The 23,691-nt window shown below is 50.9% G+C and overlaps 2 protein-coding genes across 3 annotated transcripts in view; one reads left to right on the top strand and one right to left on the bottom strand.

Annotated features, from left to right (window-relative positions):
* The window catches only part of LOC123745325 (GTPase-activating protein CdGAPr), a 427,987-nt gene that overhangs the window by 341,531 nt on the left and 62,765 nt on the right, over positions 1-23,691 (bottom strand). The gene's annotated exons all lie outside the window — the stretch shown is intronic.
* On the top strand, positions 7,362-7,877 carry LOC138350167 (uncharacterized). The gene has a single exon (XM_069300496.1). It carries the CDS (start codon positions 7,362-7,364, stop codon positions 7,875-7,877), a length of 516 nt encoding a protein of 171 aa, XP_069156597.1.

The following is a 23,691-nucleotide window of genomic DNA, read 5'->3' as shown; positions in this document are numbered from 1 at the left end:
AAAAGTTAAGCCTGATAAACCTGACAAAAATTTCCATGACAAATCAAAATAAAACAGGAAAAGGAAGGCTGGATAGACGTACATATTCTTAGGAAGCATAAGAAGCGTGCTTCTTAAGATTCTTAAAGAAGCACAACTCCAATAATTGTGCCTCACAAGGATAGAACAGACGATAACTGGGATAACTTGATCTACTTAAGGAACTGGATCAAAATGCCAAAGAACAAATGACTTAAAAGTGAAACAAATATGTGTTTTCAAACGTCGTTGGTGATACGGCTGTTACGAGCCTGACGTAATTACCTAATCTAAGGATCGTTATGCGTTACTACGACCACCAGACATAACGACCACCAGACATAACAGCCACCAGACATAACGACCACCAGACATAACGACCACCAGACATAACGAACACCAGACATAACGACCACCAGACATAACGACCACCAGACATAACGACCACCAGACATAACGACCACCAGACATAACAGCCACCAGACATAACAGCCACCAGACATAACGACCACCAGACATAACGACCACCAGACATAACGACCACCAGACATAACGACCACCAGACATAACGACCACCAGACATAACAGCCACCAGACATAACGACCACCAGACATAACGACCACCAGACATAACGACCACCAGACATAACGACCACCAGACATAACGACCACCAGACATAACGACCACCAGACATGACCACCAGACATAACGACCACCAGACATAACGACCACCAGACATAACGACCACCAGACATAACGACCACCAGACATAACGACCACCAGACATAACGACCATCAGACATAACGACCACCAGACATAACAGCCACCAGACATAACGACCACCAGACATAACGACCACCAGACATAACGACCACCAGACATAACGACCACCAGACATAACGACCACCAGACATAACAGCCACCAGACATAACGACCACCAGACATAACGACCACCAGACATAACGACCACCAGACATAACAGCCACCAGACATAACGACCACCAGACATAACGACCACCAGACATAACGACCACCAGACATAACGAGCACCAGACATAACGACCACCAGACATAACAGCCACCAGACATAACGACCACCAGACATAACGACCACCAGACATAACGACCACCAGACATAACAGCCACCAGACATAACGACCACCAGACATAACGACCACCAGACATAACGACCACCAGACATAACAGCCACCAGACATAACGACCACCAGACATAACAGCCACCAGACATAACGACCACTAGACATAACGACCACCAGACATAACGAACACCAGACATAACGACCACCAGACATAACAGCCACCAGACATAACGACCACCAGACATGACCACCAGACATAACGACCACCAGACATAACGACCACCAGACATAACGACCACCAGACATAACAGCCACCAGACATAACGACCACCAGACATAACGACCACCAGACATAACGACCACCAGACATAACAGCCACCAGACATAACGACCACCAGACATAACGACCACCAGACATAACGACCACCAGACATAACAGCCACCAGACATAACGACCACCAGACATAACAGCCACCAGACATAACGACCACCAGACATAACGACCACCAGACATAACGACCACCAGACATAACAGCCACCAGACATAACGACCACCAGACATAACGACCACCAGACATAACAGCCACCAGACATAACGACCACCAGACATAACGACCACCAGACATAACGACCACCAGACATAACGACCACCAGACATAACGACCACCAGACATAACGACCACGGGAACCACAACACACACGCAAACACATCAACCCCCATTTGTTTGTCTTCCTGTTCCTTCTCTGCCTTGACATTGTAGCCATTTTTGTTGGCAGTGTTGCAAGGGGAGGGGGGAGGGGGGGGTTGCATTGTTACAGACATGATTGCACCTGTGGTTTTTCTCGTATAATTATTGCTAAGCCATCATCGTTATTACGATGGGTACATTAAGGGCTGGTACGGTGCACGCAAGGGCATACTCATCAGCGTGCGAGTTGCCACCACACGCGCGTGCGTGAACGCTGGCACCACACTCACGCAGGCACGCAAATATAGGATGACATGAGAACTATGCGGATTCAACTGTGAGGACAGGCTAAGGGAACAACCTCACCACGCTTGAAGTGAGGCGGAATCGAGGAGGCATGATCGCGACATAAAAGATACCCAAGGGGCACCATAAGCTTGATGAAGTGCACACACACACACACACACACACACACACACACACACACACATGATTGTATGTGCGTGCGTGTATCTGGCACAGATGTCAGACCAATCCTGGACTATGCAGCTCTAGCATGGAGTCTATGTAGTTAGGCAAAATGACTAAAATGGAGAAGGTTCAAGGGTGTGTCACCAGACTGGTACCCGACCTGAGGGTTAAGAGCTACGGAACTAAACCTCACGCCGCTGGACGACAGAAAAGTTAGGGGAGACATGATCATCACATACAAAATTCTCGAGGAAATGATAGGGTAGATAAAGACAGTTTATTTAACACACGCTCAAGGGGACGCAGGTGGAAACTTAGTACCCAAATAAGCCAGATAGGCACTAGACAGAATTTTGTCTGTGTCAGAGTAGTTAACGGGTGGAATGCATTAGGCAGTGATGTGGCTGACTCCATACACAGTTTCAAATGTAGATATGATAGAGCCCAGTAGGCTCAGGAACCTGTACACCAGTTGATTGACAGTTGAGAGGCGGGACCAAAGAACTGAAGTTCAACCCCCTGCAAACACAAATAGGTGAGTCGGCAAAACATTCATGCTTTCAAACACCACCCCCCCCCCACCCCCCCCTGAATAAAACACCCCCCCCCCCCTTTCCCCTGAATATATACACCCCCCCTAAACTCCCAATTAAGCAAGGGGCCATAAGTTTTAATCCAGCCAAATTAATGAAGCTTTACCTGGCCAGGGCAAACGTACCCTCACCCCCTCCCCCCCCCCCACCCCCCCCCCCCCCCCCCCTCCCCCCCCCACCCTGCCGCTACACACTGTTGGAAACAAGTAAAAACCGGAACAATTTCTCAACATAAGAGTGTTGTTGTTCTACAGCAACACAATACTGTCTTGGACCACATGTATATATATACTCCTGCACATGCTCTCGTGTCTCCGTCTTGTCTACAAGGGACCTGTAAGGTTACCGTGCAAGGGGAACATTGATCTGGCAGTCGCATTTCACACCTCTGTTTGGGAGGTTGTTCTAAGGCCCTAAGGTGCTCAAATGAGACGGGGGGAGGGGCTATGTATCTTGTGTGCTCTGTACAACACACACACACACACACCAGCTACATATCTCTACCGTGTTGGACCGTCTCCATGTACGGCCGGGTCAGATACATATACTTAATGTACACGGTTTACACACGGTTTAATGTACACGGTGCATTACCGACGGTTCCTCGAAACTCTACGTAAAAACTCCTTCATATTTCACTTCACATTACTTGTGGCTTGCCTGTGATTTACCTGTGTTGGGTTTTAAGAGCTTCCTCTACACTCTGAGCCGCTCCCTACCCACATCTCCACCAACTGCCTCTGTTATAACCCCCTATATCACCCTAACAATCTAATGACATTCACTCCTCCAACCACTTGAGCTGGACGGTAGAGCGACGGCCTCCCGTCATGCAGGTCGGCGTTCAATCCCCGACCGTCGCAAGTGGTTGGGCACCATTCCTTCCCTCCCGTCCCATCAAAATAACATTCCTGTTCCCGAAAAAGTTTTAGAGTCGTAATGGCTTGGCATTTTTCCTGACAATTTACCCCCCCCCCCTCCCCCTCCCCTCACATACAAATCCCCAACAGACTAATTAACCGCCCCCCGCCCCCCAAACACTTATTAGAATCTCATAATAAACTAATACACATTTCTAAAATTCAGAACGTCCCGGAGGGAGCCGTGTTTCAGCGAGCATTAATATGGGGGAATTACAGAGGCAGACAGTTGGGGCTATGGTGCTCTGTATGTTGTTCCTTATCTCCGGGGGCACGAAGGGTCAATATCGTCCAGTCATGCTGGCGGTAGGCCAGTGGTGCTCGGGGTCACCACTGGCGCGGGGGCTGGCGGTGAGGGTGTAACCAGGGGCGGTCAGTGAACAGTTGTGAACACTTGTGAACACTCCACAACCCAAGCACTGGCTTTTCTGATGGCGGAAGCAAGACACAAAGTGTGAGAGCAGGCAGCGTGTGTTTCCTCCATCACCTGATGTCTCTGTGACCCCACACACCTGGCCTCCTGACGCAGGGATGTGCCCTGGGCCCCACACACACCTGTCCTCCTGACACAGGGATGTGCCCTGGGCTCCACACACCTGTCCTCCTGACACAGGGATGTGCCCTGGGCCCCACACACACCTGTCCTCCTGACACAGAAATGTGCCCTGGGCCCCACACATACCTGTCCTCCTGACACAGGGATGTGCCCTGGACCCCACACACCTGTCCTCCTGACACAGAAATCTGCCCTGGGCCCCACACACCTGTCCTCCTGACGCAGGGATGTGCCCTGGGCCCCACACACCTGTCCTCCTGACGCAGAAATCTGCCCTGGGCCCCACACACCTGTCCTCCTGACACAGGGATGTGCCCTGGGCCCCACACACCTGTCCTACTGACGCAGGAATCTGCCCTGGGCCCCACACACCTGTCTTGACGCAGAAATGTGCCCTGGGGCCGCACACACCTATCCTCCTGACGCAGAAATGTGCCCTGGGCCCCACACACACCTGTCCTCCTGACGCAGAAATGTGCCCTGGGCCCCATACACCTGTCCTCCTGACACAGGGACGTGCCCTGGGCCCCACACACACCTGTCCTCCTGACACAGGGATGTGCCCTGGGCCCCACACACCTGTCCTCCTGACGCAGGAATCTGCCCTGGGCCCCACACACCTGTCTTGACGCAGAAATGTGCCCTGGGGCCGCACACACCTATCCTCCTGACGCAGAAATGTGCCCTGGGCCCCATACACCTGTCCTACTGACGCAGAAATGTGCCCTGGGCCCCATACACCTGTCCTCCTGACACAGGGATGTGCCCTGGGCCCCACACACCTGTCCTACTGACGCAGAAATGTGCCCTGGGCCCCATACACCTGTCCTCCTGACACAGGGACGTGCCCTGGGCCCCACACACACCTGTCCTCCTGACAGAGCCCATCACGGGAACACGGAGCCAACAAAAGGAAACAATATTAACACTGACATGCTGTATTGAACCATTCACAACGTTGTGGAAAATGGAGCACATTCCCTGCACGGAAAATGTCAGCGACGTGCAATAAATAAAAGGTTTAACCGTCATAAAATACTGATGGAACATAAAATGTTGTTGACACGGGGCTGTGCTTAACGCGGCAATGGATGCATTCCCAGAGTTGGTGTACTCGCGTAGTTGTGATTGCGGGGGGGTTGAGCTCTGGCTCTTTGGTTCCTGCCTCTCAACTGTCGATCAACTGGTGTACAGGTTCCTGAGTCTACTGGGTTCTATCATGTCTAAATTTGAACCAAATTGACCAAATCACACACATTTGGTGTGTGTGTGTGTGGGTGTGTACTCACCTATTTGTACTCACCTATTTGTGCTTGCAGGATCGAGCATTGACTCTTGGATCCCGCCTTTCCAGCTATCGGTTGTTTACAGCAATGACTCCTGTCCCATTTCCCTATCATACCTAGTTTTAAAAGTATGAATAGTATTTGCTTCCACAACCTGTTCCCCAAGTGCATTCCATTTTTCCACTACTCTCACGCTAAAAGAAAACTTCCTAACATCTCTGTGACTCATCTGAGTTTCCAGTTTCCACCCATGTCCCCTCGTTCTGTTATTATTACGTGTGAACATTTCATCTATTTCCACTTTGTCAATTCCCTGAGTATTTTATATGTCCCTATCATATCTCCTCTCTCCCTTCTTTTCTCTAGTGTCGTAAGGTTCAGTTCCTTCAGCCGCTCTTCATATCCCATCCCTCGTAACTCTGGGACAAGCCTCGTCGCAAACCTCTGAACCTTCTCCAGTTTCTTTATGTGTTTCTTCAGGTGGGGGCTCCATGATGGCGCGGCATACTCTAAGACGGGTCTCACGTAGACAGTGTAAAGCGCCCTAAAAGCCTCCTCATTTAGGTTTCTGAATGAAGTTCTAATTTTCGCCAGTGTAGAGTACGCTGCTGTCGTTATCCTATTTATATGTGCCTCAGGAGTTAGATTAGGTGTCACATCCACTCCCAGGTCTCTTTCTCGAATCGTTACAGGTAGGCTGTTCCCCTTAATTGTGTACTGTCCCTTTGGTCTCCTGTCACCTGATCCCATTTCCATAACTTTACATTTACTGGTGTTAAACTCCAGTAGCCATTTCCCTGACCATCTCTGCAGCCTGTTTAAGTCCTCTTGGAGGATCCTACAATCCTCGTCTGTCACAACTCTTCTCATTAATTTTGCGTCATCCGCAAACATTGACATGTATGATTCCACTCCTGTAAACATATCATTTACGTAAATTAGAAAGAGGATTGGTCCCAGCACCGATCCTTGAGGTACTCCACTTGTTACTGTTCGCCAGTCCGACTTCTCGCCCCTTACCATTACCCTCTGGCTCCTTCCTGTTAGGTAGTTCTTCACCCATACTAGGGCCTTTCCGCTTACTCCTGCCTGCCTCTCAAGTTTGTATAGCAGTCTCATGTGCGGTACCGTATCAAAGGCCTTTTGGCAGTCAAGAAATATGCAGTCTGCCCAGCCTTCTCTGTCCTGCCTTATCCTTGTTACTTTATCATAGAATTCTAAAAGGTTTGTTAGGCATGATTTCCCTGTCCAGAACCCATGTTGGTGCTTGTTTACAAACCCAATGCTCTCCAGGTGCTCAACAAGTTGTGCTGTGTGTGTGTGTGTGTGTGTGTGTGTGTGTGTGTGTGTGTGTGTGTGTGTGTGTGTGTGTGTGTGTGTGTGTGTGTGTGTGTGTGTGTACACGCGCGTGTAAATCACCGTGCCTCGACCAGTTCACCACTAAGGTCCTTCCATTTCTCTACCACTCTCGCTACTGACGTCCACTGTACAGCACCTGTGACTTAGCCCAGCCTCTCGCAGACACTCTTGAGGTACACACACTCGCTGCAAGTATCAGAGGTTACCTTGACACTCCGTGTTACCACCTTGTGTCCACCTTGTTACCACCGTGTCAAGGTGGACACGGCCGAACCTTACCTTCACCATAGTTCCTCGAGGGCTTGGGCGAGGACGACACTTCTCTCCTACCTTACTCTCCACACTGGCTGTGTCTCGCTTACCTACATGGTGAGGGAGGTGAGGAACCTCTCCATGGAGGTTCTCTCACTCCTCCAGCTCTCCCTGGAGGTTCCCTCACTCCTCCAGGTCTCCCTGGAGGTTCTCTCACTCCTCCAGCTCTCCCTGGAGGTTCTCTCACTCCTCCAGCTCTCCCTGGAGGTTCTCTCACTCCTCCAGCTCTCCCTGGAGGTTCTCTCACTCCTCCAGCTCTCCCTGGAGGTTCTCTCACTCCTCCAGTTCTCCCTGGAGGTTCTCTCACTCCTCCAGCTCTCCCTGGAGGTTCTCTCACTCCTCCAGCTCTCCCTGGAGGTTCTCTCACTCCTCCAGCTCTCCCTGGAGGTTCTCTCACTCCTCCAGCTCTCCCTGGAGGTTCTCTCACTCCTCCAGCTCTCCCTGGAGGTTCTCTCACTCCTCCAGCTCTCCCTGGAGGTTCTCTCACTCCTTCAGCTCTCCCTGGAGGCTCTCACTCGTGTAGTAATCTTTCCCTCACCTCTCACAACAAAAATACGCAGGCCAGGTTAATGGAGCACGAGTGACGTCACAGGCATACACCTATTAGTATTTATAGAGTTGGCAGGAAAGGAGCAATGGGAGAGTGTGAGGGGGAGGAAGAGTGCGAGGGGGAGGGAGAGTGTGAGGGGGAGAGTGAAGAGGGAGGGAAAACATGGTGGAGGGGTAATGGAGGTGAAGGGAGGACTAAGCGTGTCAATATTGTCCCTTGGGCTCCATCAGTTTGCTGAGACTGATGGATGCCTCCTCCTCCTCCTACTACTACTACTACTTACTACTTACTACTTACTACTACTACTACAGTCACGGTGCTGGGAGACACAGCGTCCCCCGGCCGTGACCGAGTGAGTACTAATGACCACCTCAGCAGTTGATGGTTGTTCAACCTGTGCTCCAGTGCCACCCACACATCCTGGCCCCGTGTTGGTCAACACGTGCAGGAGACACCTGCCCCCCACCCCCACCCCCCCCCTCATCTTACTCCAGCGGAGGATGGGGGGGGAGGCAAGTTTGCCACAAGCGGATACATAAACACGGAGCACTGAGTCGCAGGTGTTCGAGTCATCACTCACGCTCCAAACACTCAACCAATCAATTCTTGACCGATACCACTTATATCACACATCATAAAAACGTATGATGTGCCATGGGAGAGCTTCTGATGTGCCATGGGAGAGCTTCTGATGTGCCATGGGAGAGCTTCTGATGTGCCATGGGAGTGTGTCACGGTGTCAACACCGTTGTTGGAGTGTGGCGTGGCGATTTCAGCGCCATCTATGGACCTGCACTCCAACTCCAAGGCATTAGGTGAGACGCAGACAACGCCATCTGTTGGCGGAATTGAGGTCGATCATGATGACCTCTGGTGGGTGGCGTAACGATATCAACGCCATCTAGGTTGTGCATTCCATCACAATTTCAGTTCCTCGGTGAAAGGTTGCCATCCTAAGTCCGCCCGGTATACTGTCTGTCTGGCTAATGACTTGTATGTTCACAGAGGTGACGTGATGAGGCGATTACGCTGTGGAAATCAGTTCACCTTCGGCAGTCCCGAACTCCTGACTTGTTCTCGTGAAAGACAAGTGGCCGCCGTCGGTAGTAAGCAGTGTCTTAGCTGCTATACTTATGCAATGTTGTGTAGAACAACGTACCCGGGATTTGGCCAGTTACAAGACGACAGTATTGGCCGCCTCCTGAGACGTGCTGATCGTGTTAGAGAACCCCTGGGAGTGGTTATTTGTGACCCCTTGTTAGTGTTGCTGAAGCCCTCAGCCAGTGTGTTTTAGGAGAGCAGATGTGGGGGTATTGAGACAGTGACGATCCAGTATGTGGACTGGTCCATGTTGAGGAAGGTGACCTCACCGGTCATTATTACCACTGAGCGTGGACGATGTGTACTTGAAGATGGTGGACTCGCCGGGTTTTGAAGAACACTGCTGATATATAGTGTCCTGGGTGAAAGCGACACTGTGTAGGTAAGTGTAGTTATATTTCGAGAGATAATATATGGCTGAAGGTGTAATTGTCTTGTTTTTACCCCTTTATTCGTTGTACTATTACTTGCTATCGCTAATTCTTGAGAACTTACCATTGACTTGGTGTGGGATCATTGAAGAGGTGGCTCTAAGGCACATTACGCAGGAAGAACCCGCTTTTCTGGCTCAAGAGGCCGTAACTGTCTGATGTACCATGGGAGAGGAAATCTGATGTACCATGGGAGAGGAAATCTGATGTACCATGAGAGACACACAAAAGTGACATTTCAGCGCCAGATGTTTAAGGCTATCAAAGGCCAAGAAATAATGGGGGCAGTGAGAACTATCAGATTTCAGTTCCTTTATAACTTTCTCATCTGTTACAGCAGTTGGTGAACGAGTGGGAAATATCACGTAGATGAGGTAGTGAGACACATCGCGAGATAAGAACAATTTCAACTGTCCAGCCATGTAAGGTCTTACTTGATACCTGGTTGATGGGGTTCTGGGAGTGGTTCTACTCCCCGGGCCCGGCCCGAGGCCACTAGTAAGACAATGTGTAATAATCCCACCAAGTGATTCTTACTTGGTGTTTAGTCAGGTGTCATCCGGTGCCACTTGGCACCCCACACTCAGATAACACAGCTTCCCTTGCTCTCTCGTGTGTGTGCTCGCCTAATTGTGCTTGCGGGAGCTGAGCTTTGGCTCTTTGGTCCCGCCTCTCAACTGTCAATCAACTGGTGCACAGATTCCTGAGCCTACTGGCTCTATCATATCTAAATTTGAAACTGTGTATGGAGTGTGTGTGTGTGTGTGTGTGTGTGTGTGTGTGTGTGTGTGTGTGTGTGCCGAGATGTGCTTCCAGGGTCAAGCGTAAGTTTTTAAACACGATGTTTAGAATTTAGGCAGTTTAACAATATATTTTATTAAATACCTCGATTCACTTTTTTTTTGTTCTTTAAGCATCTCTATTTAAAACTGGGTATTGGCTTATCTTGAAAGACTGCATTCATAGAATTTGTATGTATAATATTATTAATTTACATATGAGAACAAACCAATTTTTAATACAGTGTTTTAACATTGATGCATGCGTCTGGGGGGTGGAGGCTGCTACTTTAAACAGCCTAGTGTGAGGACGGGCTGGTGCCAGAGAAGTAAAGCAGGAAGGAGCCTGCGGGGCGCTCCAAGCAACAGCCTGATGGACCAAGTTATCACCAGCCAAGCAGATCTCCCGGAAGCCACCCCGGGCAAACTCTTGGTAAAAAACAAAAAAACAGGAACTCGCCTTTTAATGCACAGGATTTCAAACATCTTCGAGGACACGAAATACTTTGATTCTAAACTGTTCTTGGCAGACAGGACAGGAAGCAGCGGCCTCTCAACACTGATCACACCGGAACTACTGCTTGATGGGCTTCTGGGAGTTGTTCTACTCCCTCAAACTCTGACTTGTGAGAGTTTGGTCCACCAGGCTGTTGCTTGGAGCGGCCCGCAGGCCCACGTACCCACCACAGCCCGGTTGGTCTGCGTGGTTAGTCAATTTTAGGGCACACAGCTTCCGCAAATTCCTATAAACCCCACTGTGTTTGTCCCCTATTATTAAATGTACCTCTATTCACCACATTGCTTGGCTTAGTAATTAAATAATGGAATTGGACAATAAATAGTAGAACTTTATGATTTGACCACAAAACCTGATTGATGGTTTGGCTGTGATTGTTATCCTTCCATAGTCGGGCAATATGTGTGGAGTGATTGTTTTTAATTGCAAGAGCAGATCGTTTGAGGATCATACAACTTATCCCTGTACTAATATATACAACTTATCCCTGTATTAGTCTTGTTGCTGAGGTGGGATAACCCTCACACCAACACTTCACTCTCCAACAGTACATGGAGGCCGTGAGGCAGTCGCGTCCAACAGCCTGGCTGATCAGTCCAGCAACCAGGAGGCCTGGTCGACGACCGGGCCGCGGGTACGCTAACCCCCGGAAGCAGCTGAAGGTAACATTGCATTTTGACGTACAAATCCCTTAGGACCAAAAGCTGGTGTACTGACAATCTTGGCGGCTGGCAGGGTTGACCTGGTGTCCCGTTTACATCTTGTGGGTCCTCAGGAAGGTTAGGTTCGGGCAATTTAGTACGTCAGTTTAGCGACGTTGGGAATGCTCGAGAGGACGGACTGCTTACAGCAACATGTTAAAAAAAAAAAAAATGATTTTTTTTTGCCAAAAAGCCCAACATATGTTGATGCAAAGGGCCTAATATATACTTTTGCAAAAGGCCTAATTAACAAGTTGCTAAAGGGCTAACATATTTTGTAAAATGAATGGCAGTTTTAAGTGTTTTATTTTTTTTAATTACGAAATTTATCATTTCCAACGGGACATTTTTTTGCATACAAGATCTTCTGAATTATTAGTAAATTGCTCCATCTCTTTAACTGTAATAGTGCCTCAGATGCTGTGAAATTATCTGTCAATATAATCTGGCGGCTTCAGTGGCAGTGGGAAGCATGGCGCCTTTACACGAGTCAGACAAATGACAAACTTAACAGATAATTGATAAACAGTCAATTATTTACTTTATCATGGATGAAATAATTAGTGGTTCCAGCAGCCTCGCTATACACAAGCACGCCTAATATCTAACTATAGCGGCTAAACTGAAGAATTTGACTTTCTCCAGTACAATAAGTATATGCTTTAAGTATCCTGCAGCGCGATAAATTTAATATTTACACCGAAATATGCGCCTACTTTCCCCTTAGGCTGTAGAATTGTCGATAATAAACTCCATCCCTACGATAGACTCCATCCCTACGATAGACTCTATATATTAGGACATTGTCAGCCGAAGAGTACGATACGTTTTCCCGGCGAGAGGAGAGAGACGGCACCAAGGCGGCGGCCAGACTGGACCCTGGCAGCCAGTCGGGCGGGGGCCGCCTTGGCAGCAACACTTCACTCACCTGACGACCCTTTACATACTATCATTATGTAACAGAGGCAGGGGCATTATCCTTGCACATTTTTAAGGTATAAAACATGGAGTTAATATACATTCTATCGAAGCACATAACGCAATTGATGTCGTTTCGTACGATTACAAATTTGTGAGTATGGGAATTATTTGGAATGGACAAAATACGAAACTTAGCGCCTAGGGGCACGGTCCCAGGCAACATTACGGGCCAAACACACGTATTATTCAACATCTTACGCATCCAAATACAGAGTAACGTGACGTAATCCATTCATTCATCCGCCCTCAAACTGTGTCAGATGCGGTAGTGTGGATTACTGAGTGACGTCACACGCAGCGCTGCCAGCCGTCAGGGCTCTCTTATAATACCGGAAACACCATCAGTCTTGCCTAATGCTAACTAGCCTAATAAACCTGTACACACACACCGAGTCGGTATTATTTATTATAAACATGCATGCGGCGTGATGGAATACTTTCACACTTTACACAATAGGACTTTGGTGTTGGGCTTAGGCCTATCAGCCTGTGGGGGGGCGTTATTATATCTCATACCACCTTAATGGCCGCCAAGCCTCCCCCCTCCCCTCACAGTAGACTATATATAAACTATATAGTCTACCGGACTATAGTAAACTATCAGTTTACATCAAGCAGCGGGGGTACACTTCTACACTTCCCGCAGGCCCACATATCCACATGGGTTACTTAGGTTCTGATTACGCAACACAATTTTATTTTACAGTGTAAAATCGTGAAAACTGGCTGGTCAGATGTCCAGAAGTTGGAATGTGAAGGGTGATGACCCTGGTGGTTAAGGTCGAGGGTGATGACCCTGGTGGTTAAGGTCAAGGATAATGACCCTGATGGTCAAGTAAGAATCAGGTTAATTTAGGCAATAAACAAAAGGGTTACTGTACGGGTGGCAGCGCTGCGCCAAGCCAGAGTATCGTACAGGACAATTTTCTTATTGTGTAAGAATTTTTGCGCAGTATTGGGGCCGCTGAGGCCAGCCTCGCTATGTTATCTCATAACGCTGTGTTATTTTAACGTTATCTTATATATGCCATGTTATCTTACTGTTATAACTGTTAGCTTATATATGGTTTGCTATGTTATCTTAGTTATAATTATCAATGTTAGGTTACAACGTCACGTAATCTTAATATTAGATTATCTTAGGTTGTTTTAGGTGTAACTAGGTTATCTTGACTCCAATTACAGCGGCGTCCCACGGGTCTGTGTCCCCAGGAGAGTAGCGGGGCCCTTGTGAACTCTGAGACTAATTAATTTTACAATTTGCCTCGGAGGGCTAGTTAATTCTGCACCATCACTCATCCTGTGAGTGAACACACCGTCACTCATCCTGTGAGTGAACACGCCGCCACTCATCCTGTGAGTGAACACACCGCCACTCATCCTGTGAGTGAACACGCCGCCACTCATCCTGTGAGTGAACACGCCGCCACTCATCCTGTGAGTGAACACACCGCCACTCATCCTGTGAGTGAACACACCGCCACAGCAACATGTACAACGCTTCGCGACAGGAAGAAAAGCCGCTGGGTTGTTCATCCTGTCACGTGTAGCTAGACGCAGCTGGGACTTGCTTAACTGTCTCAAGTGTCAGGTGACTGTCAAACAAAGTGTTAACATCTTACAACCCTCGAGTTTCCGTCATCTTGCGAGTGCAAAGTGTGTGAGAACACTTTAAGGATAACATCTACATTTGACACAAGTGCTTCCCTAACTCTCTATGGGGTATATTATTGGACACATATTTCTAATGTCTCTAAGATGGACACAGTGTCTCAGGTCGAGGCCCAGACGATGTCCTTCTCTCATGTTGCAGATTCTGCAACTTTGCTCCTTGGCTGTAACCTCCAGTCTGATTGTAATCGTCTTCCAATGAGCGACAGATAATATAATTTAATAATATGACAGGTTCGTAAGTGCTTGCGTAACTGCTTCATGAATCTGGCCCCTGACCTTTACAGAACACAATAAAGTAGCCATCACGACTGCAAGAAAAAAACAGGTGAGATAACAATGACCTTCCAAACAAGGGGACGCCATACCAATGATGATACTTTTCAAGACACTACTGCTACGAGGAAGAACTCTATCAACATCAGAGGCCCCAAGACCTTTCAACACTCCCGCTACACCTATGGAGCAGAGAGATTAAACCCCATACCCATCATGTGAGCCGAAGTGGACCCCCATACCCATCATGTGAGCCGAAGTGGACCCCATACCCATCCTGTGAGCGGTAGTGGACCCCCATACCCATCCTGTGAGCGGTGGTGGACCCCATAACCATCCTGTGAGCGGTAGTGGACCCCCATACCCATACTGTGAGCGGTGGTGGACCCCATACCCAACCACATGGACTGGACGGTACTGACCCACGAACCAGAACTGTTCACAATAACTGTGGAACTAGGTGTCACAACCCCGGACTGTACCACTGAGCTTGGGTTGGAAGAGAACTGTGTCAGAGGAGGCTGAGGGCGTCTCATTACCCAGTACCAGAACAGAACGACCCTGGAGATGTTAGCGGATATCCGCCATCACAGAGCAGCGTACACGAGGTTAACTGTGTCATGAAAACGACTCCAGCCTCGATGGTGGTTATTTTAAGCCCTCACTGACTCACTGACTGACTGACTGACTGGTCTTGTTGTTTGGGGAGCCAGTCAGTTCCACTGTGGTGGTGTAGCGCCGTCACCGGTACAACACACACAGCAACATAGATTCAAAGGTTTGACACCAGACTAGTACCCGAGCTGACTGGCATGAGCTCCGAGGAATGGCTACTGGAATTAATCCTCACGTCACTAGAAGACAGAGTTAGGGGGGGGAGACATGATTACCGCATGCAAAATTCTCAAGGGAATTAATAGGGGTTGATATAGACATTATTTAACAAGGGTGGTGCTCGCACACAGGGATATAGGTGGAAATTTAGTAGCCAGATGACCCACAGAGACATAAAAAACATTTCAGTGTCAGACTAGTTAACAAGTGGAATGCGTTAGGCAGTGATGTGGTGAAGTTGTTGTTGTTAAAGATTCGCTACCTGGAACAGTTCCAAGTAGCACGGGCTATGGTGAGCCCGTAGTGCCTTTTGTGTGGTGAAGGCTGACTCCATACCATACCTAGAGCATATCTGGAGAAGGTGCTGGGAGTTCTTATGCTCCCCAAGCCCGGCCCGAGGCCAGGCTCGACTTGTGAGAGCTTCGTCCAACAGGCTGTTGCTTGGAGCGTCCAGGCCCACATATCTACTACAGCCTGGTTAGTCCGGCACTTCTTGCAAGAACTTATCTAGGTGCCATCCACCTTTGTTCCAACAATATTTATAATGCTTGCGGGGAGGGTGTTGATCAGCCTTGGACCTCTGATGTTCAGTGTTCTCTGATTGTGCCTATGGCACCTCTAATCTTCACTGATTCTATTCTGCACTTCCTTCCGTGTCTTTCACTCCAGTATGTTGTTATTACACAGCTTCAAATGTAGATATGCGCCCAGTAGGCTCAGGAATCTGGAAACCAGAATCATAGCCTGGTTGATCAGGTATTCTTTGGAGGTGTTTGTCGACCAGTCTTTGTCACAGAGATGCCCTCTTCAAAAGAAGTTTCAAAATTAGCTTCACTAATTGCTGTCAATTAGTTAAAATAAACAATAAAGAAACGAAAATAATGATGGTGATGTTCTTTTGAAGTACAGACACAAGAAAAACTGCGCCTGGTTCTATAAGTACGGGAGCTAATGGTCTTCCAGGGCGGGTGCTTTCTTCCGGTAATTACTGGCTTCGGTAATGGTGGCAGGAACCCAGCGATGAGGCGTTGGTGTGGCCACGCCCAGGAGGCTTGGTTCCCTCCACACACAAGCCCTGTGTGTGTGTGTGTGTGTGTGTGTGTGTGTGTGTGTGTGTGTGTGTGTGTGTGTGTGTGTGTGTGTGTGTGTGTGGTGCCCAGGAGGCTTGGTTCCCTCTACACACAAGCCCTGTGTGTGTGTGTGTGTGTGTGTGTGTGTGTGTGTGTGTGTGTGTGTGTGGTGCCCGTGTGGGACCACACTGGTCCAGCTTCAACGTGTCCTGCAGGCTTGGTGCTGGTGGCGGGTTTGGAGACTCCTGCGACTCCCTGCTAAGCTTTGCCATTGGTCTGAAACACACTGTTGAAACGCAGTCCTGCGCCAGGGAATATCAAGTATAAACGCAACCACTTACGAAACCTGTACATCTTTCCTCAATCATGGCGCGTTTGTTTACATTTACTGTAGTGAGCTTTGAGGTACTGTGAGGTTGTTTATAACAATAATAACTTTGGGTTATTAAGTTTGTAGCGGGTCAAACTTTGGGTCGTTAAGTTCCCAAGCGCGTCAACTGTTTAGTAAATGTAAGCTAAGCTGGCTTAAGGATTAAGGATGTACAGGTTTCGTAAATGGGCGCGCAAATGCGTCGTGAATCCTGGTCGTGGTCGTCCACAACCTTGGTCGCTACCTGTGTGCTGGGAGAGCCACGACCAGCTGGCTGCTTGTGGTGACAGCTGGTGCAGTGCCGGCACACTGCCTGGGGTACCATCTGCCTGGGGTACCAGCTGCGGGCCTTGTACCACACCCTCGGTACCTGTACCTGTGACTGGCTCTACCACCCGCATGACCTCGGGTCAGGTGCAGCGGGTCAAAGTTCGCCCTCCCCCCCCCCCACCCCAGGGGTCACTTCCCCCCACCCCAGGGGTCACTCCCCCCCTGACCCCCCGCCCCCACCCCAGGGCACCTCCGCCCCAGGAGCTCCTCGCTCTGCCCGTCACGTCAGACAGGCAACTGGTGATGAAAGAGTAGGTTGAGGGTGACCTTAATACTCGCTACCATCGACAGTGTTGTTCTTCACACAACACCCCCACCAGCTGCACCCCCCCTCCCTCCAACAAATCCCCCCCTCCAGGATGAGGCAAGGGGGGGGAGGGGGGGATGAGGGAAAAGTTGAGTTATAAGGCAACAGGTAGAAGGTGGCGAGGCATATTGAGGCAGGTGAGGCAGTGTGAGGGTAGGCAGTGTGAGGGTAGGCAGTGTGAGGGTAGGCAGTGTGAGGGTAGGCAGTGTGAGGGGAGGCAGTGTGAGGGTAGGCACTGTGAGGGGAGGCAGTGTGAGGTGAGGCAGTGTGAGGGTAGGCAGTGTGAGGGAGGCTGTGTGAGGGAGGCTGTGTGAGGCAGGCTGTGTGAGGCAGGCAGTGTGAGGCAGGCAGTGTGAGGCAGGCAGTGTGAGGCAGGCAGTGTGAGGGAGATAGCGTGAGGGAGACAGCGTGAGGGAGGCAGCGTGAGGGAGGCAGTGTGAGGGAGGCAGTGTGAGGGAGGCAGTGTGAGGCAGGCAGCGTGAGGGAGGCAGTGTGAGGCAGGCAGTGTGAGGGAGGCAGCGTGAGGGAGGCAGCGTGAGGGAGGCAGTGTGAGGGAGGCAGTGTGAGGCAGGCAGCGTGAGGGAGGCAGTGTGAGGGAGGCAGTGTGAGGGAGGCAGTGTGAGGCAGGCAGTGTGAGGCAGGCAGTGTGAGGCAGGCTGTGTGAGGCAGGCTATGTGAGGCAGGCTGTGTGAGGCAGGCTGTGTGAGGCAGGCAGTGTGAGGCAGGCAGTGTGAGGGAGGCAGTGTGAGGGAGGCAGTGTGAGGGAGGCAGTGTGAGGGAGGCAGTGTGAGGGAGGCAGTGTGAGGCAGGCAGTGTGAGGCAGGCAGTGTGAGGCAGGCAGTGTGAGGCAGGCAGCGTGAGGCAGGCAGCGTGAGGGAGGCAGTGTGAGGGAGGCAGTGTGAGGGAGGCAGTGTGAGGGAGGCAGTGTGAGGCAGGCAGTGTGAGAGAGGCAGCGTGAGGGAGGCAGCGTGAGGGAGGCAGTGTGAGGGAGGCAGTGTGAGGCAGGCAGTGTGAGAGAGGCAGTGTGAGGCAGGCAGTGTGAGGCAGGCAGCGTGAGGCAGGCAGTGTGAGGGAGGCAGTGTGAGGCAGGCAGTGTGAGGCAGGCAGTGTGAGGGAGGCAGTGTGAGGGAGGCAGTGTGAGGTGAGGGAGTGTGAGGGAGGCAGTGTGAGGCAGGCAGTGTGAGGCAGGCAGTGTGAGGGAGGCAGTGTGAGGTGAGGGAGTGTGAGGGAGGCAGTGTGAGGCAGGCAGTGTGAGGCAGGCAGTGTGAGGGAGGCAGTGTGAGGGAGGCAGTGTGAGGGAGGCAGTGTGAGGTGAGGCAGTGTGAGGCAGGCAGTGTGAGGCAGGCAGCGTGAGGCAGGCAGCGTGAGGCAGGCAGTGTGAGGCAGGCAGTGTGAGGGGAGGCAGTGTGAGGCAGGCAGTGTGAGGCAAGCAGTGTGAGGCAGGCAGTGTGAGGGAGGCAGTGTGAGGGAGGCAGTGTGAGGCAGGCAGCGTGAGGCAGGCAGCGTGAGGCAGGCAGTGTGAGGGAGGCAGTGTGAGGGGAGGCAGTGTGAGGGGAGGCAGTGTGAGGCAGGCAGTGTGAGGCAGGCAGTGTGAGGGAGGCAGTGTGAGGCAGGCAGTGTGAGGCAGGCAGTGTGAGGCAGGCAGTGTGAGGGAGGCAGTGTGAGGGAGGCAGTGTGAGGCAGGCAGCGTGAGGCAGGCAGCGTGAGGCAGGCAGTGTGAGGGAGGCAGTGTGAGGGGAGGCAGTGTGAGGGGAGGCAGTGTGAGGCAGGCAGTGTGAGACAGGCAGTGTGAGGCAGGCAGTGTGAGGCAGGCAGTGTGAGGCAGGCAGTGTGAGGCAGGCAGTGTGAGGCAGGCAGTGTGAGGGAGGCAGTGTGAGGGAGGCAGTGTGAGGGAGGCAGTGTGAGGCAGGCAGCGTGAGGCAGGCAGCGTGAGGCAGGCAGTGTGAGGGAGGCAGTGTGAGGGGAGGCAGTGTGAGGGGAGGCAGTGTGAGGGGAGGCAGTGTGAGGCAGGCAGTGTGAGGCAGGCAGTGTGAGGCAGGCAGTGTGAGGCAGGCAGTGTGAGGGAGGCAGTGTGAGGCAGGCAGTGTGAGGCAGGCAGTGTGAGGCAGGCAGTGTGAGGGAGGCAGTGTGAGGCAGGCAGCGTGAGGCAGGCAGCGTGAGGGAGACAGCGTGAGGCAGGCAGTGTGAGGCAGGCAGCGTGAGGCAGGCAGCGTGAGGCAGGCAGTGTGAGGCAGGCAGCGTGAGGCAGGCAGTGTGAGGGGAGGCAGTGTGAGGGGAGGCAGTGTGAGGGGAGGCAGTGTGAGGGGAGCCAGTGTGAGGGGAGGCAGTGTGAGGGGAGGCAGTGTGAGGGGAGGCAGTGTGAGGGGAGGCAGTGTGAGGGGAGGCAGTGTGAAGGGAGGCAGTGTGAGGGGAGGCAGTGTGAGGGGAGGCAGTGTGAGGGGAGGCAGTGTGAGGGAGGCAGTGTGAGGGAGGCAGTGTGAGGGGAGGCAGTGTGAGGCAGGCAGCGTGAGGCAGGCAGTGTGAGGCAGGCAGCGTGAGGCAGGCAGTGTGAGGCAGGCAGTGTGAGGCAGGCAGCGTGAGGCAGGCAGTGTGAGGCAGGCAGCGTGAGGCAGGCAGTGTGAGGCAGGCAGCGTGAGGCAGGCAGCGTGAGGCAGGCAGCGTGAGGCAGGCAGCCTGAGGCAGGCAGTGTGAGGCAGGCAGCGTGAGGGAGGCAGCGTGAGGCAGGCAGCGTGAGGCAGGCAGTGTGAGGCAGGCAGCGTGAGGCAGGCAGCGTGAGGCAGGCAGTGTGAGGGAGGCAGTGTGAGGGGAGGCAGTGTGAGGGGAGGCAGTGTGAGGCAGGCAGTGTTGAACAAGTACACCACCACAAAAGGCAACTTGTTACCTAATGTTGACCTTTTATGTGTAATTGCTTAAGAGTTTGTTTTTAAAAAGGAAATACATTTTTCTTGACTGGAGTTTGAAAGGCAGACAGTTTGTGTCCGTATGTGCATTACTACCCCCTCCCCCCCCTCTTTATGGTCGCAGGAGACGAGCTTCAACGCTTGGGTCCCGCCTCGTAACCTCTATTCCACTGTATATAGTTCCAACTCTTGTGCTGATCTCTTGAGTCACTCGCTGTCACCTCTGGCGACAAAATTCTCACCTTTCTCAAGCTCGCTGATCACTAGGTGTCGGCTACATGCTTCTCTTCTCGTTTGCACTTCATAAAGTGGAAAAAATATATATTTTCGCAGTTCTTTAGTCTTTAATTTTACTCCTTGAGATTTAGGGTCATTATGATATTATGTAACGAGGCTTCGGCTGCATCAGTCGGTAGTTGTGTAGTTTCGTGTTGCAATAGAAGCTGGAATTTATTACAGAGTTAATATTGGATGAATAAATGTTCATTTGGTTGTCTGGGGGTGTGTGGGGGGGGGGGAGTGGGGTAATGAGTGTCGGGGTTGTGGGAATGGTGTGGGTTTGGGGTGGGGCGGAGAGGAACCCTATTCCTCCTCACTTTTCCTCCCCCCCTCCCCCCCATCCCCTCCAAAGATGGCACCTCACCACTCTTCATGTGGTCCGCTCTTTATTCCCTCCTTCTCATCCCTTATATTCATTCACTCCACTTCTACTCTCTTCTTCTTTTCCCATCTCGAGTGCCTAGCCCTTCCCATCTCTCTCTCTCCTATACTTACCTTCCTCCCCGTCTGCCTTCCCTTAAGATGGGAAGCACAAGGCTTCCATAAGAAGCCTTATGCTTCTTTATGGTGACATCATGTACTCCGGCGGGCTGTGTCTGGGCCTCAAGGTAACAGCCGCCCTCGGTATGGACCATAAGGTCTGAAGTCACCTGTTCCTGCCATGAACACTACCGTCCTCTCCAACACTCATCTTACCTTGTAGTTCGGTGTTGGGGGTCGAGGCCTATCGCCCTCTAGGGGGCAATATTACCTCATCCCAGGAGCTTAGTGACCAACCAGCAAGTCTATATTTTAGTCCTCAGCATAGTCCAGGACTACAGTTTGTTGCTGTCTCAGAACGAAGTGTCCATGTAGCACGGGCTATGGTGAGCCCGTAAACACTGTAAAGTACAGTACTGGACTACAGTAAGCTGTAGAGTGTAAATACATTGATAAAAAGAGGTACACCTCTCCGTGTATCCATGCCCACTTGGTACCTAAAACCTCCTACCTCCTTCCAAGTCCTTTAACTGCACTCCAACATCTCGTATTTCTATTTTAGGGGAGACTTGTGTAGGAACGCGTGGGTCCGCCTCGGCTATTGTACGAAAATAACATTCAGTTAATACAATTGTTCTATTTCCGTGGTCTGGCGGTGCACTTGTGTCTCCGACAGCCAGGGGCCAGATTCACGAACGCACTTACGCAAGCACTTACGAACTTGTACATCTTTCCTCAATCTTTGGCGGCTTTGTTTACAATTATTAAACAGTTAATGAGCTCGGAAGCACCAGGAGGCTGTTTATAACAATAACAACAGTTGATTGGGAAGTTTTCATGCTTGTAAACTGTTTAATAAATGTAACCAAAGCCGTCAAAGATTGAGGAAAGATGTAGACGTTCGTAAGTGCTTGCGTAAGTGCTTTCGTGAATCTGGCCCCTGGCCCCGTGCACCTTAACCTGTCAAAAGGTGACTTACCGGAGCGGTGCACTTTGTCAGGACTCGGGCGCTCGATTCGACTCGAATCTGGGCGCCTGATAGCTGAGTGGACAGCGCTTCGGACTCGTAGTCCTGAGGTTCTGGGTTCGATCCCCGGTGGAGGCGGAGACAAATGGGCAAAAAAGTTTCTTTCACCCCTGAATACCCCTGTTACCTAGCAGTAAATAGGTACCTGGGAGTTAGACAGCTGCTACGGCCTGCTTCCTGGAGGTAACAAAAAGGAGGCCTGGTCGAGGACCGGGCCGCGGGGACACTAAGCCCCGAAATCATCTCAAGATAACCTCAAGGTAAACTCAAGATAGGGGCCTCGACAAGGTAGGGGGTTGCAGGGGGGGGGGGGAAGTTCATGGGTGGGGGATTCTGGGGGGTGGGGTTTGCATGGGGGGGGGGGAGACGCAGGGGGTGAAGGATTATTGCCTGGGTCTAGGGGGAGGGGGGGGGTGAAAGGCACCCGCCGTGATGGTAATGTTTCGCTTCCTTCCGGAATAAATTGAATAATAATGGTAAAATTATTTATTTTTATTTTAAGCGATGTAAGCAGTGGTGTGTGTGTGTGTGTGTGTGTGTGTGTGTGTGTGTGTGTGTGTGTGTGTGTGTGTGTGTGTGTGTTTACTAGTTGTGTTTTGCGGGGGTTGAGCTTTGCTCTTTCGGCCCGCCTCTCAACTGTCAATCAACTGTTTACTAACTACTTTTCCCCCCCCCCCCACACCACACACCACACACACACACCCCAAGAAGCAGCCCGTGACAGCTGACTAACTCCCAGGTACCTATTTACTGCTAGGTAACAGGGGCACTTAGGGTGAAAGAAACTTTGCCCATTTGTTTCTGCCTCGTAGGGGAATCGAACCCGCGCCACAGAATTACGAGTCCTGCGCGCTATCCACCAGGCTACGAGGCCCCTGTATGTGTGTGTGTGTGTGTGTGTGTGTGTGTGTGTGTGTGTGTGTGTGTGTGTGTGTGTGTGTGTGTGTGTGTGTGTGTGTGTGTGTATTCACCTAGTTGTGCTTGCGGGGGTTGAGCTCTGCTCCCGCCTCTCAACTGTCAATCATTCAACTGTTTTATTTCCACACTCACACACACGAAGTAGCCCATAACACCTGTCTAACTCCCAGGTACCTATTTACTATTAGGTGAATAGGCACATCAGGGACATTAGACCTTCTTGTTATTGTTTTAGATTGAGCTACACAAAACGAAATGTTCATGTAGCACGGGCTATGGTGAGCCCGTAATGCAGTTACCTTCATTCTTATGTTGTTATCCACAAGAACGGTGAGGGGGGGGGGTGAGAGAGGGAGAGAGACAGGAAGCCATTAATCTGTGCTATACAGCAGTATCTTTGTGTATGGTTCTGAGTAGATCTTTATTCTCTCTTTCTCTCTCTCTCCCTTTCTCTTCCCCTCCCTCTCTCTCTCTTTCTCCCTTTCTCTTCCCCTCTTTACCTGTATTTACCTAGTTATACTTGCGGGGTTGAGCTTTGGTCTTTCGGCCCGCCTCTCATCTGTCAATCAATCAATTGTTACTAACTACTAATCAACTAACTTCACACACAAACACATACACTCCCCCCTTCCCCCTCAGGAAGCAGCCCATAACAGCTGTTTAACTCCCAGGTACCTATTTACTGCTAGGTAACAGGGGGCATCAGGGTGAGAGAAACTCTGCCCGTTTTTGTTTCCGCCGGCGCCGAGAATCTAACCCCGGTCCACAAGACTATGTATCCAGCATGCTGTCCACTCAGCCACCAGCGCCACAGGAGCCTGCGGTGGGTATGCACGGTACATGCCTGGCATAAGAGCGTGGA

This window comes from Procambarus clarkii, chromosome 44, assembly GCF_040958095.1.
Source record: "Procambarus clarkii isolate CNS0578487 chromosome 44, FALCON_Pclarkii_2.0, whole genome shotgun sequence".
NCBI classification, from domain to species: Eukaryota; Metazoa; Arthropoda; class Malacostraca; order Decapoda; family Cambaridae; genus Procambarus; species Procambarus clarkii.
This window is presented reverse-complemented; position numbering and strand designations above follow the sequence as displayed.